The 16177-nt window shown below is 37.0% G+C and overlaps 1 protein-coding gene and 1 long non-coding RNA gene across 3 annotated transcripts; one reads left to right on the top strand and one right to left on the bottom strand.

Moving 5' to 3' along the window:
- Nucleotides 1-65: 65 nt before the first annotated feature.
- On the top strand, nucleotides 66-15860 carry LOC103981059 (uncharacterized). 2 transcript variants are annotated; one of them, XM_018824899.2, is made up of 9 exons: nucleotides 66-269; nucleotides 767-880; nucleotides 2372-2510; nucleotides 12157-12282; nucleotides 12402-12455; nucleotides 13352-13398; nucleotides 13491-13598; nucleotides 14947-14998; nucleotides 15396-15860. In XM_018824899.2, the coding sequence occupies exons 2-9, from the start codon at nucleotides 776-778 to the stop codon at nucleotides 15413-15415; spliced, it is 651 nt and encodes a 216-aa protein (XP_018680444.2). In that variant the 5' UTR covers nucleotides 66-269; nucleotides 767-775; the 3' UTR covers nucleotides 15416-15860. The 2 variants fall into 2 exon arrangements, with proteins under 2 accessions (XP_018680444.2, XP_009395916.2); XM_009397641.3 differs by having other exon boundaries at nucleotides 776-880.
- Nucleotides 5540-6460, bottom strand: LOC135635816 (uncharacterized). The gene is made up of 2 exons (XR_010495743.1): nucleotides 6119-6460; nucleotides 5540-6031 (listed from the first exon to the last, which is right to left on the bottom strand). It is a non-coding gene; the product is annotated as an uncharacterized LOC135635816 (long non-coding RNA).
- Nucleotides 15861-16177: the final 317 nt, after the last annotated feature.

Below are 16177 nucleotides of genomic sequence, written 5' to 3' on the forward strand. Positions count from 1 at the left end.
ACGAGTTTGCCTCGGAATTGCCCTTCGGGCGCTACTGAAGTAAGCATTAGTGTTGGGTTCAACCAGGTAAGTATTTGAGACCGAACTTTCTCCGCGCGTTGCTCTCCTTCCCTGCCACGCTTCGTCTCACTCTCTCTCTCTCGCGAGGAAACCCTAGGCATCCCCTCCTATACTCCTACCTGTTGCGTGCAAGTCGATCGGCGACTCGAACAACCAACGACCAGCATTCTCCCAGCGGTGGCGGCGGTGCAACGCGACGCCTTCTTCCGGTACCTCCTCTATCGTAGCTCTCTCTCCCTCTCTCTGGCGATCCTCTTCTCGCTCGCAACTCACTCACCCTTCCTCTACTCGCTCGACTCCGCCCTTCTTCTCTATCATAGCACCCCACCACCCCGGGAGGCGGTCCCCGCTGCCCCTTTCTTTAGTGGACTCTGTTTGATTCGTTCAAATTGTGGCAGATCTTTGTTAGTGTTTGAGAATTAGGATTTTCCAAGATGAATTATTGTGCATGTTGCTATTTCACAAAAAAAAGGAAAGATACTGACACAAAAGGGGCATTTTATTATTTGATCATGGTTATTGTTTATTTTTCTTTTCCTTCTTGAATGTGCTAGTGATTATTTAAATCAAGGATTGCAACTTCCTGTCGATCTAATGTATGCTTGTTTCTTTCTCTTCGATATGTTTTCACTTGTTTATCTGGGTCAGTTCTTATTTAATGCTTAACTGCAATATATGACTATATAATATATTTGTTATCGTTTAGTATTCGCAGATGGCATTTAGAGGCCGGGGCAGGGGCCGAGGTGGTCGTGGTCGTGGTATGGGTGCAATTTATGACACCCGAATTGCAAAGCATGTACCTTATGAAGAATTCCCGGTTAGTTGGCCTCTTCTTTCGATTGGATGAGGACATAGCAGGACAAGAGGACAAATTTATAGTGATCTGCTTATATTTTGGTCTTTTATCGTGATTCCATGTTGACCTAGCAAAGGCAAAGTACAAACTTAGAAGTGGCCTTTAATCGTCCTTCTCATTCATTCTATGGTGACATATTAATTGTTATCATGACTGCTGTAGAATTTTAGCAACTTTGAAGGTTCTGTTTTGGAACTTGTAATATGAATAAAATCTTGTTTTTGAAGATGGATAGTATGCTAGCTACATGTAAGTAATATTTTTTTTGCTTGTTCAACGAGTAGCATCTTTTAGGAGGCTTTCAATTAACATAAGCTGTAAGGTCTATGAATGAGCTTCAGGATGAGGCTGGTTCATCTTTGCAGATTTTTATAAAAGAACAACCCAAAGTTTTTGTTTTTCTACTAAAAATTTAAATTTGGCTATTGTCTGTTGAACAAGTAGCATCTGTTAGGAGGACTTTCAATTAACATAAACTATAAGGGTTATAAATGAGCTTCAAGATGGTTTTCCTTGGAAAAATCAGTTCAACTTTGCAGATTTTTATAAAAGAACAACATAAAGTTTTTGTTTTACTACAAATTTAAATTCGACTATTGCCTGCTGAATAAGTAGCATCTGTCTTAAACTATTAGGTGTATGAATGAGCTTCGAAATGGCACTTCTTGAAAAAAAGTTCATTTTTGAAGGTTGTTGTAAAAGAACAACCTAAAGTTTTTTGCTTTTCCACTAAAAACTATGAAGCCCTATTAAGATTAAGATATTGGTTTTGGAAACTCACCTGAACTTAAACTTAGAGTTACCAGTCCGGACCTGCACCTTAAATGTGTCTTTGAATGCTTGTATGAACTGTTGCTGCTGCCTTGTGGTATCATAAATTACATTATATGACTAGAGACAGAACTGCTAAAGCAGAAAGTTTGAGATCATTGACACATGGATTCAAACTGAGAGGTTTTTTGTTCAAGAAGCTGAACTTTTCAGTTTAATGAAAACATACTCACAAATAGTCATACTCATAAACCTGCTTGTCATCAATCATCATGTGTTCAACCTTATAGGTTTAAAGAAAAGACCTTTAGGCGTTATCAGGTTTTCCCTTCCATTATCTTATGGAATTGGTTTCACCTATAAATTCCTTGTGCCCTTTGTCTTTATCAATTATCAAGAATGGCATTGTGAATTTTTTAATCAACTTTCTTGGTAAGTGACAAGAAGCTTGTTTAGGACATACATTGGATTCATTAGAGAGATTATTATTTCATATATGACCTTGACGAGCACTGGTTAGAGAGATCTTACTAAAAGCACCACTACCACTGGCAGCAGAAACATTGGTGAAAAATATAGTATTTGGTATCTTTGAAATATAGGATGTGAATCAGTATCATGTTATCTACAGGTCGTGCAGCAGATCGTACTAAATAGCATGTGATGATTGTTATTCTTCAGGAAGATATTACTTTGCCTAGTGTGCCTAGTGTTGATCCTTTATCAAATGAAGTAAAAGCATTGATAGCATCAAAGATAAAGTTGGAATATTTCTGGAAAGGCTCTTGCTACAATTTGCAAGAGGGAGGCTCTAAATCAAGTAAGGATCGAGCTCTGGATTCTTTGTTACATTCTTTAACAATTTATCATCTTAAGGTTAATATTTGTTTTTGTCTTTTACATTGGAAAATGTGTGTTATCAGAAGTAACATAGGTTATACAAAACTAATAAGTATGCCTTTTGTACTATACTTTGATAAACTACTTTTGACAAACTCAAACATATTGCAAATGCAATAGAGTTGTTCGTCGGACCTATTTATCTGGATCTGGTTTAAGTGTGATCCTTACTGATTTGATCCCAACCTGATACCAAAGTACCATAGTTTTAATATAATCAAATATGGTCACCACTAGAATTTCTATGTTTGCATACCTAATCTATCTCAGGCTTGGAAATTCTTGGTTCTTTACCCTATGTTTTTTAAATGCATAGCATACTCTTTATATTTGACCGTATTAGCTTGGGCTTGGTATATAATGTGCAGTGATTGATATGCTAAAGCATGGGTATCCCACACTAATATTCTATAGAGAAATATGCTACGTGTTACATGGTCTAGATTTTTAATTCATCCGTTTTCCATTTTGTTTGTTGTAACACGTATGCTGTAGGGATGAAGTGGGTGGGACAGTTTCCATCTAGAACAGTTTCTGTGATTGATTGAAGTTAGATATGGTGTGTGTTTATCACATGTCCATATAGGTGTAGAAACATTTCGGTTTGAAATCTTCTAGATGTGAAGATGATATTGGGTTCAATTGAAATCAAGATCTAAAGTTTCGGTGCAATTCAAAACGGCATACTGGCACATGTTATGCTAGCATACCGGTCAGCATTGAGAAAGAGGAGCTAGAGAATGATGCATAGAGGACTAGGAAGAGGAGGTGGAGGAAGAGGCTGAGGAGAAGAGGCACCAGGTGGGCCAACGACTGGCAAAGCCAACAACAGTTGGTGCAAGAAATAGGGTTGAGGGCTTGGGAGACAGAGAGGGCATTAGTAAAAAGTTTTTAATAAAAACCCTAAACCAGATTGGACAGTGTGAAAAGCCCAGGTATTCGTACTATGGTTCAAAATTCTCTAGAAAGCCTTGTAACTTTTATAGAGAAGTACCGATCCCAAAATACGCAATTAAGTGAATCAATAAGTTTTATAATAAAAATCAAACCTAGAGGTCTAAAATATTGTCCGCTATGTATATCATAATTCCATATGAGAGGATTCATGGATATATATACCTCTTCTTGATGTTATTCTTTTATAGATTTTGTTTAAAGTTTAAACTTTAAACAACCAAAATGCACTATACAGGCAGAATATTATGCTCTGTGTCTTTAATCAATCATTTAGAATTTTGCTACATGTGGAAATGTCTATGTGGAGATTTAAATATTTGGTGTGTGTAACTCTTTTCTATGAGTGGCTACTTTTGCTGCTTATGCTGAATATCTAGGATTAGAACTACAATGTTCTTTTGTCAAAGAATTTTGTGTTAGACATATTAACCATCTTGAGGTTCAAATAATTACGTTAGCTTTCTCAGCCGAAAGCTCAACAAGTTATGTTTTGAAGTTAGTTGTGGCCATCACTGTATACAATAGAGTGCTTGGTGGTTTGATTTACTGTGTTGGTTGTTTTGCTAGATATATCATGAATAAATATTGGTCTCATACTGTAATCTTCTGGACTGGTAAAGCACCAGTGTATCAGGTGGTATACCAACCTATGCTCTCTGGTGCCAGCAGTGATTGCAAAAGGCGCTCAGGCGCTCGCCTAGGCGCTCGGGCGAGGCGAGCCGAGGCCCGAGCGCCTCGCTAATGTCCTAGGCGGCGCGCTTCAAACAGGCGCTCGCCCGAGCCCAGGCGCTGGGCGCTTCGGGCGAGCGCCTGGGTAAACCAAGGCGACCGAACCAGAATTTTAGGTCTGGTTCGGTCCTGGTTCGGTTGATAGTTGGTTCAATCGAACCAACTAAACCGATATAACCCCAACCCTAACCCTAACCCTAACCCAACACTAACCTGCTGCCGCTGCCGCTCTCGATCCCGATCCTGATCCCGATCGCGATCTCGTCGCTCGCTGTCGTTGCTCCCGCTGCCGCTGCTTGCCGCTGTTGCTGCTCGCGCCTCCCGCGAGCCTTCCCGCTGCTCGCGCCTCCCGCGAGCCCTCTCGCTGCTCGCGCCTCCTGCGAGCCCTCCCGCTACTCGCGCCTCCCGCGAGCCCTCTCGCTGCTCGCGTCTCCTGCGAGCCTTCCCGCTGCTCGCGCCTCCCTCGAGGCCTCCCGCTGCTCGCGCCTTCCGCTCCCTTTCCCTTTCCCGTTGCCGTCGCTCGCCGCTGCTGCTGCTGACGCCGCTCACCGTTGCTTCCTCGTTTCGCCATCAGGCTCAGTATACTCTTAATATTAAGTTTATTTGAATTTTGAAATGATTAATTTTCTGTTAATAGATTAATAATATATTATTTTGATTTTAATGTTGTTAATTTTTATTTATTTGAAATTGTTAGGTTTCAACATAAATGGCAAGTGTAGAGAGCAACTCAATAGAGTCTCCAATGGTATCAAAAAAAGATCCTGCATGGAAGTATAATTATTTGAAAGATCCGAAAGATCCTAATGCAGTGACTTGCATATTCTGCGATAAGACTACCAGAGGTGGTATTTTTCGTGCAAAACAATATCTAGTAAGAAATTTCAAGAATGCAGCAGCTTGCAAAAAATGTCCACCTGAGGTAAAAGAAGAATTGCTGAATTATATGAATGAAAAGAAGACACAAAAGAATGAATCTTATGGGAATTTACCAGAAGACAATGTTGAACATCTCAGGGATGAAGAAGAAGATTATTCTGCGAGTATTAACCCAGTGATTTAAAAAGCGCTAGGCGCCAAGGTCCAAAAACGCCCGAGGCGCTAGGCGCTCGCCCAGGCGCTTGCCCGAGCAAAGCAAGGTGCTAAAATATAAAAATATATAATATAATTAATAAATATAATTATTTAAAATTTTAAATAAAAATATGCTATTAAATTAAGAAAATCTAAGATACAAAATCACAATGTCACATTAACAAAAAGTTTCAAAATTCAAAACATTAACATTTTACATCAAAGTCATTCATCATAATCAATATTATCGTCATTTTCACACAAATCATCTTCATTGAATTCGTCTTCTTCCTCTTGTTCTTCGATTCCTTCCTCTTCATCAAGATATGTTTCATTCTCTATGTCTTCAACAATAGCAGGAGCCGAGCTTGATGCTTTTGCACTCATTTTTCTCTTTGACATCTGTCTTGTATATGTTTGTAATTCTCCAGCACCTGAAGCTCTTGCCACATCTCCCCACGTCAATCTATCATCTTCAAATACAAGCTCGTCTTCAGCATCTTGCAAGTTAGCACCCATTTCTCCTACTAACCACTCATTTGAATCATCAATATCTTGCAATGAGATTGAATCAAATCTATTTTTCAAATCATGACGAGTCTTCGAAGCTTGATTATACTTTATGTAAACAAGATCGTGCAATCGTTGATGTTCTAACCGATTTCTTCTCTTCGAGTGAATCTGTCATGTCATATAATTTAAAAATATATTAATACATATATCTAAATAAATAAATTAATTAAAATAAAAATATTTAGTAATACTTACATGCTCAAAGACACTCCAGTTTCGCTCACAACCCGAAGCACTACATGTCAAACTAAGTACTTTGACAGCAAATTTCTGTAAGTTCGGGGTGGAATTTCCAAATAGACTCCACCATTCAGCTGCAAAATTTATGTTATTATTAGCAATAACATAGTAACATAATATATATGAAATTAATTATATCAAATTATTAATATCTGGAGAGGTAGTTGTCCTAGATCGAACGACAATTGGAATTCCAAAAAGACCTTCAGCATTTTTATATAAAGATAATTCATGAATAATCTTATCTTGAACCTCAATGCTAGGAACTAATCTTGCAACACACTGATATAACCCACCCAAAACTTCTGCATCAAATCCAACAGATTTAATCTTATAAAAGAATTCATGGTTCAAATAATATCCTGCTGCATATAAGGGACGATGAAGTTGACAATTCCATCTTTCGTCAATGATTGTAAAAATTTTCTCATATTTTTCTTCATTTTCATTAAAAGATCTTTTAATCGTCTCATTTGCTCTATCCATAGCCTCATAAATATATCTCATTGCAGGCTTATTTTCATTATCCACCAATTGAAGGACTCGAACAAGAGGGCCCATTACCTTTAATATATAAACTACATGATTCCAAAAGGATGGCATTAAGATGATATCAGCAGCCCTCTTGCCTTTTGCTTCTTTTGCCCATTTTCTTGTCACCCATTTCTCAGAGGTAAACATATTTCTCAGAGTATGTTTTTGACGATGCACGCTCTGTAATGTCAAGAATGAAGTAGCAAATCGGGTAACACCATGTCTCACTAATTCTTTATTCCCTGTAAATTCTCTCATCATATTCAAAGCCCCAATGTGATTATAAAGAAATCCAACAACAAAAATTGCCCTTTCTAAGGTTTTCTTGATTTCTAAGATCTTTCCAATATCTTCCAACATTAAATCAATACAATGTGCTACACATGGAGTCCAATACAAGTGTTGTCTTTTTTATTCAAGCAATTTACCTGAGACAAAGGATAACAAAAATGATAAGACTTAAGAGTTTAACACACTTAATTGAAGATAAAATAATTAACAAAATCAAAAGATGAATATTACCAGCTAAAACATAGTTGCTTCCATTGTCGGTTATGATTTGAACGATATTTTATTCTCCAATTTCTTCCACGAAGTTGTCAAGTAAATCATATATCTTGTCTCCATATTTTACAAAAGATGAAGCATCTATTGACTTCACAAACATAGTCCCTAAAGAACAATTAACCATAAAATTAATTATACTCCTGCGCCTCCTGTCAGTCCAAACATCTGACATAATAGAGCAACCATGTGTTGCCCATGATTCTTTATGACCCTTTAGTAAGTCATTTGTATAATTCAACTCTTTTTGCAGCAATGGAACTCGCATCTCATAATAACTTGGAGGTTTTAATCCTGCACCATATCTTCCAATAGCTTCAATCATATCCTTAAAACTGTCTAAACGAGTTGTACTAAGGGGAAGACCAGCCTGATAGAAGAAGCGAGCAATGTGCTGAATTGTTCTTCCTCTTATTTCTTTATCACAAGCATCACTTATATTTGTTTGTCTCAATTTTGAGCCTCCTACTTGCCCTTGTTGTTTCTGGGATCCTTGAAGCATATATAGATCCATCGATCCTTTTCTACCTTTTTTAGTACTCATAACTTCTTTTCCCTTTTTGTCGTATACTCTTTTTTCACTTGGGTTAATACTCGTAGAATAATCTTCTTCCTCATCTCTGATATGTTCAACATTGTCTTCTGGTAAATTCCCATAAGATTCATTCTTTTGTGTCTTCTTTTCATTCATATAATTCAGCAACTCTTCTTTTACCTCAGGTGGACATTTTTTGCAAGCTGCTGCATTCTTGAAATTTCCTACTAAATGTAGTTTTGCACGAAAAATATCACCTCTGGTAGTCTTATCGCAGAATATGCAAGTCACTGCATTAGGATCTTTCGGATCCTTCAAATAATTATACTTCCACGCAGGATCTTTTTTTGATACCATTGGAGACTCTATTGAGTTGCTTTCTGCACTTGCCATTTATGTTGAAACCTAACAATAATTTCAAATAAATAAAAATTAATAACATTAAAATCAAAATAATATATTATTAATCTATTAACAGAAAATTAATCATTTTAAAATTCAAATAAACTTAATATTAAGAGTATACTGAGCCTGATGAAGAAAGGAGGAAGCAGCGGCGAGCGGCAGCAGCAGCGGCGAGCGACGGCAACAGCAGCGGCGAGCGGCGGCAACAGCAGCGGCGAGCGGCGGCAACAGCAGCGGCGGCGGCGGCAGCAGCAGCAGCAGCGGCGGCAGCGGCAGCGGGAAAGGGAAAGGGAGAGGAAGGCGCGAGCAGCGGGAGGCGCGAGCAGCGGGAAGGCTCGCGGGAGGGCTCACAGGAGGCGAGAGGGCTCACGGGAGGCGCGAGCAGCGGAAGGGCTCGCAAGAGGCGCGAGCAGCGAGAGGGCTCGCGGGAGGCGCGAGCAGCGGGAAGGCTCGCGGGAGGCGTGAGCAGCGACACCGGCGAGCAGCGGCAGCGAGCGACGAGATCGCGATCGGGATCGGGATCGAGAGCGGCAGCAGGTTAGTGTTGGGTTAGGGTTAGGGTTGGGGTTATATCGGCTTAGTTGGTTCGATTGAACCAACTAATAACCGAACCAGACCTAAAATTCTGGTTCGGTCGCCTTGGTTTACCTAGGCGCTCGCCCGAAGCGCCTGGGCTCGGGCGAGCGCCCAGGCGGCGCCTGCTTGAAGCGCGCCGCCTGGGACATTAGCGAGGTGCTCGGGCCTCGCCTCGCCTCGCCCGAGCGCCTAGGCGAGCGCCCGAGCGCCTTTTGCAATCACTGTATTAACCCAAGTGAAAAAAGAGTATACGACAAAAAGGGAAAAGAAGTTATGAGTACTAAGAAAGGTAAAAAAGGACCGATGGATCTATATATGCTTCAAGGATCCCAGAAACAACAAGGGCAAGCAGGAGGCTCAAAATTGAGACAAACAAATATAAGTGATGTTTGTGATAAAGAAATAAGAGGAAGAACAATTCAGCACATTGCTTGCTTCTTCTATCAGGCTGGTCTTCCCCTTAGTACAACTCGTTTAGACAGTTTTAAGGATATGATTGAAACTATTGGAAGATATGGTGCAGGATTAAAACCTCCAAGTTATTATGAGATGCGAGTTCCATTGCTGCAAAAAGAGTTGAATTATACAAATGACTTACTAAAGGGTCATAAAGAATCATGGGCAACACATGGTTGCTCTATTATGTCAGATGTTTGGACTGACAGGAGGCGCAGGAGTATAATTAATTTTATAGTTAATTGTTCTTTAGGGACTATGTTTGTGAAGTCAATAGATGCTTCATCTTTTGTAAAATCTGGAGACAAGATATATGATTTACTTGACAACTTCGTGGAAGAAATTGGAGAATAAAATATCGTTCAAATCATAACCGACAATGGAAGCAACTATGTTTTAGCTGGTAATATTCATCTTTTGATTTTGTTAATTATTTTATCTTCAATTAAGTGTGTTAAACTCTTAAGTCTTAACATTTTTGTTATCCTTTGTCTCAGGTAAATTGCTTGAATAAAAAAGACAATACTTGTATTGGACTCCATGTGCAACACATTGTATTGATTTAATGTTGGAAGATATTGGAAAGATCTTAGAAATCAAGAAAACCTTAGAAAGGACAATTTTTATTGTTGGATTTCTTTATAATCACATCGGGGCTTTGAATATGATGAAAGAATTTACAGGGAATAAAGAATTAGTGAGACATGGTGTTACCCGATTTGCTACTTCATTCTTGACATTACAGAGCGTGCATCGTCAAAAACATACTCTGAGAAATATGTTTACCTCTGAGAAATGGGTGACAAGCAAATGGGCAAAAGAAGCAAAAGGCAAGAGGGCTGCTGATATCATCTTAATGCCATCTTTTTGGAATCATATAGTTTATATATTAAAGGTAATGGGCCCTCTTGTTCGAGTCCTTCGGTTGGTGGATAATAAAAATAAACCTGCAATGAGATATATTTATGAGGCTGTGGATAGAGCAAATGAGACGATTAAAAGATCTTTTAATGAAAATGAAGAAAAATATGAGAAAATTTTTACAATCATTGACGAAAGATGGAATTGTTAACTTCATCGTCCATTACATGCAGCAGGATATTATTTGAACCCTGAATTCTTTTATAAGATTAAATCTGTTGGATTTGATGCAGAAGTTTTTGGTGGGTTATATCAGTGTGTTGCAAGATTAGTTCCCAGCATTGAGGTTCAAGATAAGATTATTCATGAATTATCTTTATATAAAAATGCTGAAGGTCTTTTTGGAATTCCAATTGTCGTTCGATCCAGGACAACTACCTTTCCAGGTATTAATAATTTGATATAATTAATTTCATATATATTATGTTACTATGTTATTGCTAATAATAACATAAATTTTGCAACTGAATGGTGGAGCCTATTTGGAAATTCCACCCCGAACTTACAGAAATTTGTTATCAAAATACTTAGTTTGACATGTAGTGCTTCGGGTTGTGAGCGAAACTGGAGTGTCTTTGAGCATGTAAGTATTACTAAATATTTTTATTTTAATTAATTTATTTATTTAGATATATGTATTAATATATTTTTAAATTATATGACATGACAGATTCACTCGAAGAGAAGAAATCGGTTAGAATATCAACGATTGCACGATCTTGTTTACATAAAGTATAATCAAGCTTCGAAGACTCGTCATGATTTGAAAAATAGATTTGATTCAATCTTATTGCAAGATATTGATGATTCAAATGAGTGGTTAGTAGGAGAAATGGGTGCTAACTTGCAAGATGCTGAAGACGAGCTTGTATTTGAAGATGATAGATTGACGTGGGGAGATGTGGCAAGAGCTTCAGGTGCTGGAGAATTATAAACATATACAAGACAGATGTCAAAGAGAAAAATGAGTGCAAAAGCATCAAGCTCGGCTCCTGTTATTGTTGAAGACATAGAGAATGAAACATATCTTGATGAAGAGGAAGGAATCGAAGAACAAGAGGAAGAAGACGAATTCAATGAAGATGATTTGTGTGAAAATGACGATAATATTGATTATGATGAATGACTTTGATGTAAAATTTTAATGTTTTGAATTTTGAAACTTTTTGTTAATGTGACATTGTGATTTTGTATCTTAGATTTTCTTAATTTAATAGCATATTTTTATTTAAAATTTTAAATAATTATATTTATTAATTATATTATATATTTTTATATTTTAGCGCTTTGCTTCGCTCGGGCGAGCGCTTAGCGCCTCGGGCGTTTTTGGATCTTGGCGCCTTTTGGCGCCTAGTGCTTTTTAAATCACTGGGTGCCAGCCAAAAAATATAAAAATTTATCCAATATTGGTCATTTCTAAGATTGACAAATACTGGATAGTCTGGATTATATGAACCATACTGACAAGTGGAAATCTTTTTCCTTCTGATACCGAGATATTATTTATTTGCGTGAGTAAAGCCCTTCCAAGTTCCAAGACATGTTCATTGTCATTATTCTGTCTAATTGAAAAAAACATGCGTCTTTGAGTTTCAGGGAAATATTTTTTGCATACTGACCAGTATTTGAAACCTTGGTTCTTCCAGTGCTAAGATCTTTTTTTGCCTGAGTATAGCTCCTCCAAAACATATTCATTCTCCAATTCTGTTCTTAATACACGACGGTTATTATGGAAAAAAAGCATATTCATTGTCATTATTATTTCAATAAGAAAAAGAGACGTGCGTCTTTGATTTCCGGTGAAATATTCTTTTTCTTTTTTGGGAATACAATGCTATTCCTTTATTGCCTTATTATTGTTATTGTTTATTGTTATGGTTATGCAAGATCTTGCTCTATCATGGGATGACCTACTTCAATTTTCTGTTTTATTCTGCATAACTGAATCCTTATTACATTGACAATATTTGTATGCATTTTGTTGTGTGTATGTGTTTGTCAGGGAGCCAAGTTACAGAAATCGAACGATTTTCTGACAGGTTCAAGCAAAAGGCACAAGGAAAACGTGAAGCTCTTGCACATTATCTCAAACTAACACCTTCAAATTTCCCATCTGAACTTATTCAAGGTAACAATATTTGGGGTTCATAAGTGGCTAATGTATAATTAAGAAAATGATATACTAGATTTGTTATTCTTCTTTTTGGTTCGTATGTTTGAGGTCAATTAAGTGACACTGGTTTTCAGGATCCAAACGTGTGCATCATGAGAACAAGAAATTACGATGGGATCGAGCTCCAGGTTCGATGAATATTTACAAACTTAAGCCATTGCTACATGTAAATTTTCCGCTACTTGTTTTAATCCTCATATGAGCTCTTAATTATCAAGAAGATTTAACGTTGTGCTCGCCCAACTCTTTCTTTTGTTTGGTTAGTTTGTCCATTTAGTTTGCCTTGGGGATTAGTAATTTCTTCATACGGGTTGCATAAGCATAAATTTCTTTGAGGTGGATTCTTTTGACTTGCTAACTAGCCTTCTCCATTGTTTTGGCAAGTCCCTCTCTTTTTTAAAATAGGCTTTGTTTGGAACTTCTCATCAACTTTAGAGTGTTGACATTATGTGGACAACCATTCATTAATTTCATTATATCTTTCATGGAATCTTATTTATTTTATTCTAATTCATGTTGGTGGGAAAAAGGATTAAGTGAACAGTTTTAATTCCTAAAGCTGCTTGAATTATATATCATGTCTAAAGCGAAGAATTGAGGTTTTTGACACCAGTATTTTCTCTGGTTGTAACAATCAGCAGATTTTTTATATGGAGTTATTATTACTGTTCTTGTTACAGCCAAAAACATTATTTTTTTTAAGAAAAAGCTACCTTGTTCCTAGATTTGATGTAATTGACTGGTTAAGTAAATTGATTTCTGAGAATTGAGATCTTAGTGCAAGATTCATATGCCTTGTCGGAGGTTTATAATTTCTTTTGCTTTAACCTTTGTATTTCATCTTTTCATCACTATTTCATTTTTCATTTTATGTTTTTGAAGATTATTTACTTGAGCATCCAAAGTTCATTTTCATATGCTGATTTTATCTAAAATATAGATGATTGATCACTGTTCTTTTCTTTATAATTTATGATGTGATATGATTGAAAGGTTCTAACTTCAATATTGTTGCATGATACAGAGGATAAGCTGTTTGATTTGTTTGAAAAGCTTGAAGAGAATTACAAGGCAAGGAACAGACTTCATTACATATATATGCCTTTAGATGTCCAAGCAGATGATGCAATTTCAGTGTTTCTACTACAACTTATAAATTTCAGGGCCAGGATGGAAAGGTGTTGAAGGAGAAAAAAGGTGAAAGTGACGATGAGGAAGATGCGGAAGAAGAAGTAGAAGAGGAGTCCAGTGATGATGATGATTATAACCAGGTAAGCACATTTTAAATTTCCACTTCAGTGGCTGGCCTCCAAATAGTGATGTAAACTTGTTTGTGAACTCCAATAGAAAGTTAGGATATCTCCTCCAACTTGTGGTTTTATTGCAAATTAGCTTCTAGAAACTAAAAGAACATCTAGTTGATTTTTCCAATCATCTATAATCCAGGTTGTATTCAAGTGATATTCTTTTCAACTTTCCACAAATCAATTGTGTGGTTGTACCCTATTAGATAATTCCATCATAGTCAGTTTGGTATAGTAGTATTGTACTGCAGTTAGTAGGAACTTTGTTTGGGAGACAGCCTATCAACCCTTGGTTTCCTATTAACTAGGGGACAATAAGAATTGTTATGTTCAATTCTATATCATTTGAAGATCAATTTGATGCAGGTAGGTATGCTGATTGTCTGCAGTACATGAATGTATGCTTGATGGATAAGGTCAACATAATTCAAAATTTGTTATTCCATAAGTTATTTATGGGAATGGTTAGGTTTGGACGTTTGGTTGAGATGTAGTAGTAAAGGTGTTATGGGGCTAATCCCGACCCAACTTGCCTGCTAGCAAGTCAAGGAATCTTGATTTGGACCAAACTCCTATGGCTTGTGGGTCAGGAATCAATTAGAGAAGAATAATAAAAAACTTATTTGCATTGTCATGTCTCGCTAGATTCCTTTCATCTCAAAAGTCAAGGATTTTTTTTCTAGAGAATTATGCAACGACTAGACATGCCTTTGAGTGGATTGTTTGTAATTTAGGAAGCCCTCCCAAACTAGCGGAAAAAAAAAAAACAAAAAGATATTGGAGGTAGTGCACCAGTAAGGAAGTTGGAGGCTTGTTGATGTTGCCAACTTTATCAAGGGTATTTTGAACATCATCTTACAGGAGCAGGTAGTGCACCAGTAAGGAAGGGATATGAAAGCTATAGGGAGAAAAGGTTCAAATTATGTGGAAAATATGATGGCTACACAAGCTGTTAGCATGAGCACATATTTTGCATATGCAACCATTCAATAAACCCTTGCCTAAGGTGGTTAATGACCAACTTTGGATATGTAGGCAAGCTCATAAACCAAAATTTAGAACACTGGATGGACACTCCTGGACTTCATTCCACATCTAAAAGCTCCTCTCCCAACAAGATACTGCAGATAACTGTTGTTGTAGTATTTATTTGGTTGACTGAATGAAGTCCTTCAATGTTTTTGTTTTTTCATTTGGTTTGTTTGGCTGACTTAACTAATTGGTTTCTAATTAGCTGCAAGCAGATACATAATTGTCTATTATTATCATTTATGATTAGTTTCCTTCTCACTGTTTGAACTATTTATTCTTACAGAATATCGATTTTGATGACGATGAGGACGATTTAAATATGGAGGAAGAAGAACGTAAGTTTCTCTTGATACTTTAATTTTATCATCAATTCAGCTAGAAAATCTGCAATTTGTCACTTGATTTTGGCATTATCCTCAGTTGAATCTAAGAGGAACCCTCTTATTAGTTCACAATTTATATGAAGAATTTAAATCGTGGTCCAATACTTGGATAACTCACTGGATTGATATGGTTCCGATGGATTGAATAACACTGTTTTGATACTGTTATTTGATAGGACCTAAAAGTTATAATTCCGTACCAATAATTGGTCTGATAGATATTTGAAACCATATATGCTGCATTATATTGATAAAAAAATATCTTTGCTCAAACTTTTGGTAATTGCTTTTGCAAATTTACATGTCTAGTTTAGATTTGTTATTTGACAAAAGCCATATTTCTTACCAGATGAAGATGTGTACGAATAGAACACTCAGAAGAACCACAGCGGAATTCCAACCGGAGGATCACAATTTTCGGACTGCAGTGCTGCTGATTTGATGACAGTTAACTGCTGACAATAACTTGTGATCCCGTGGACTTTTTACAGGAGGTTTGACGGTCTTATTTTGATTGGTTTTTTAATCATTTCAAACTTGTAAATATAGGTTATATACAATTATCGTGCAGATGTAAAACTATTCAGAAACAAACCAAATAATTATTTTGAGGGTTTTCTAATTTCGTAGAGTAGTGCAAGTGTCAGTCGGTATAGCATCCAAGAATTACTCGAGTGGCAATGGATCTTTGGAATAGTGTTCAGGGTTGGTTCACTATATTGTTCCCATAGAAATATCATATAGGCACTTGGGTAATTTTTATTGTTTATCAAGTGTTTATTGAAATGATTCATTATATGTCTTTTGTATGTCATTTACGAACGAACATGTAAGGGTGTCGTATAACTTGGGTAAAACTAGCTAAGTTTGTAACATATGGTATCAGAACGAGACAAGCATACTTAGAAACACTTAGCATGCGAAGGGGATTTAGCGGGGTTACATTGAGAGCAATCAACATGCATAACTATTTGGAAAAAACGGGTGTTGAGATATAGGGAATGGAGTTGTTGAGAGAAGCAAGCATCCTAGATTGGTATTTAGAGGAATAGTTAACCCTTTCCACGAGAGGCACCACAAGGATAAGCAAATTAAGAAGAATGCATAGTGCATAAAGGTTATGATGGTTAA

Source organism: Musa acuminata, chromosome BXJ3-4, assembly GCF_036884655.1.
Source record: "Musa acuminata AAA Group cultivar baxijiao chromosome BXJ3-4, Cavendish_Baxijiao_AAA, whole genome shotgun sequence".
NCBI classification, from domain to species: Eukaryota; Viridiplantae; Streptophyta; class Magnoliopsida; order Zingiberales; family Musaceae; genus Musa; species Musa acuminata.

Bases quoted from the DNA above. Each gene is read 5' to 3' on its own strand.
- LOC103981059 (XM_018824899.2), top strand. From the start codon at position 776: ATGGCATTTAGAGGCCGGGGCAGGGGCCGAGGTGGTCGTGGTCGTGGT. The intron at 12,283-12,401 runs GTAACAATATTT...ACTGGTTTTCAG, and splicing joins CCCATCTGAACTTATTCAAG to GATCCAAACGTGTGCATCAT. The intron at 12,456-13,351 runs GTTCGATGAATA...TGCATGATACAG, and splicing joins ACGATGGGATCGAGCTCCAG to AGGATAAGCTGTTTGATTTG.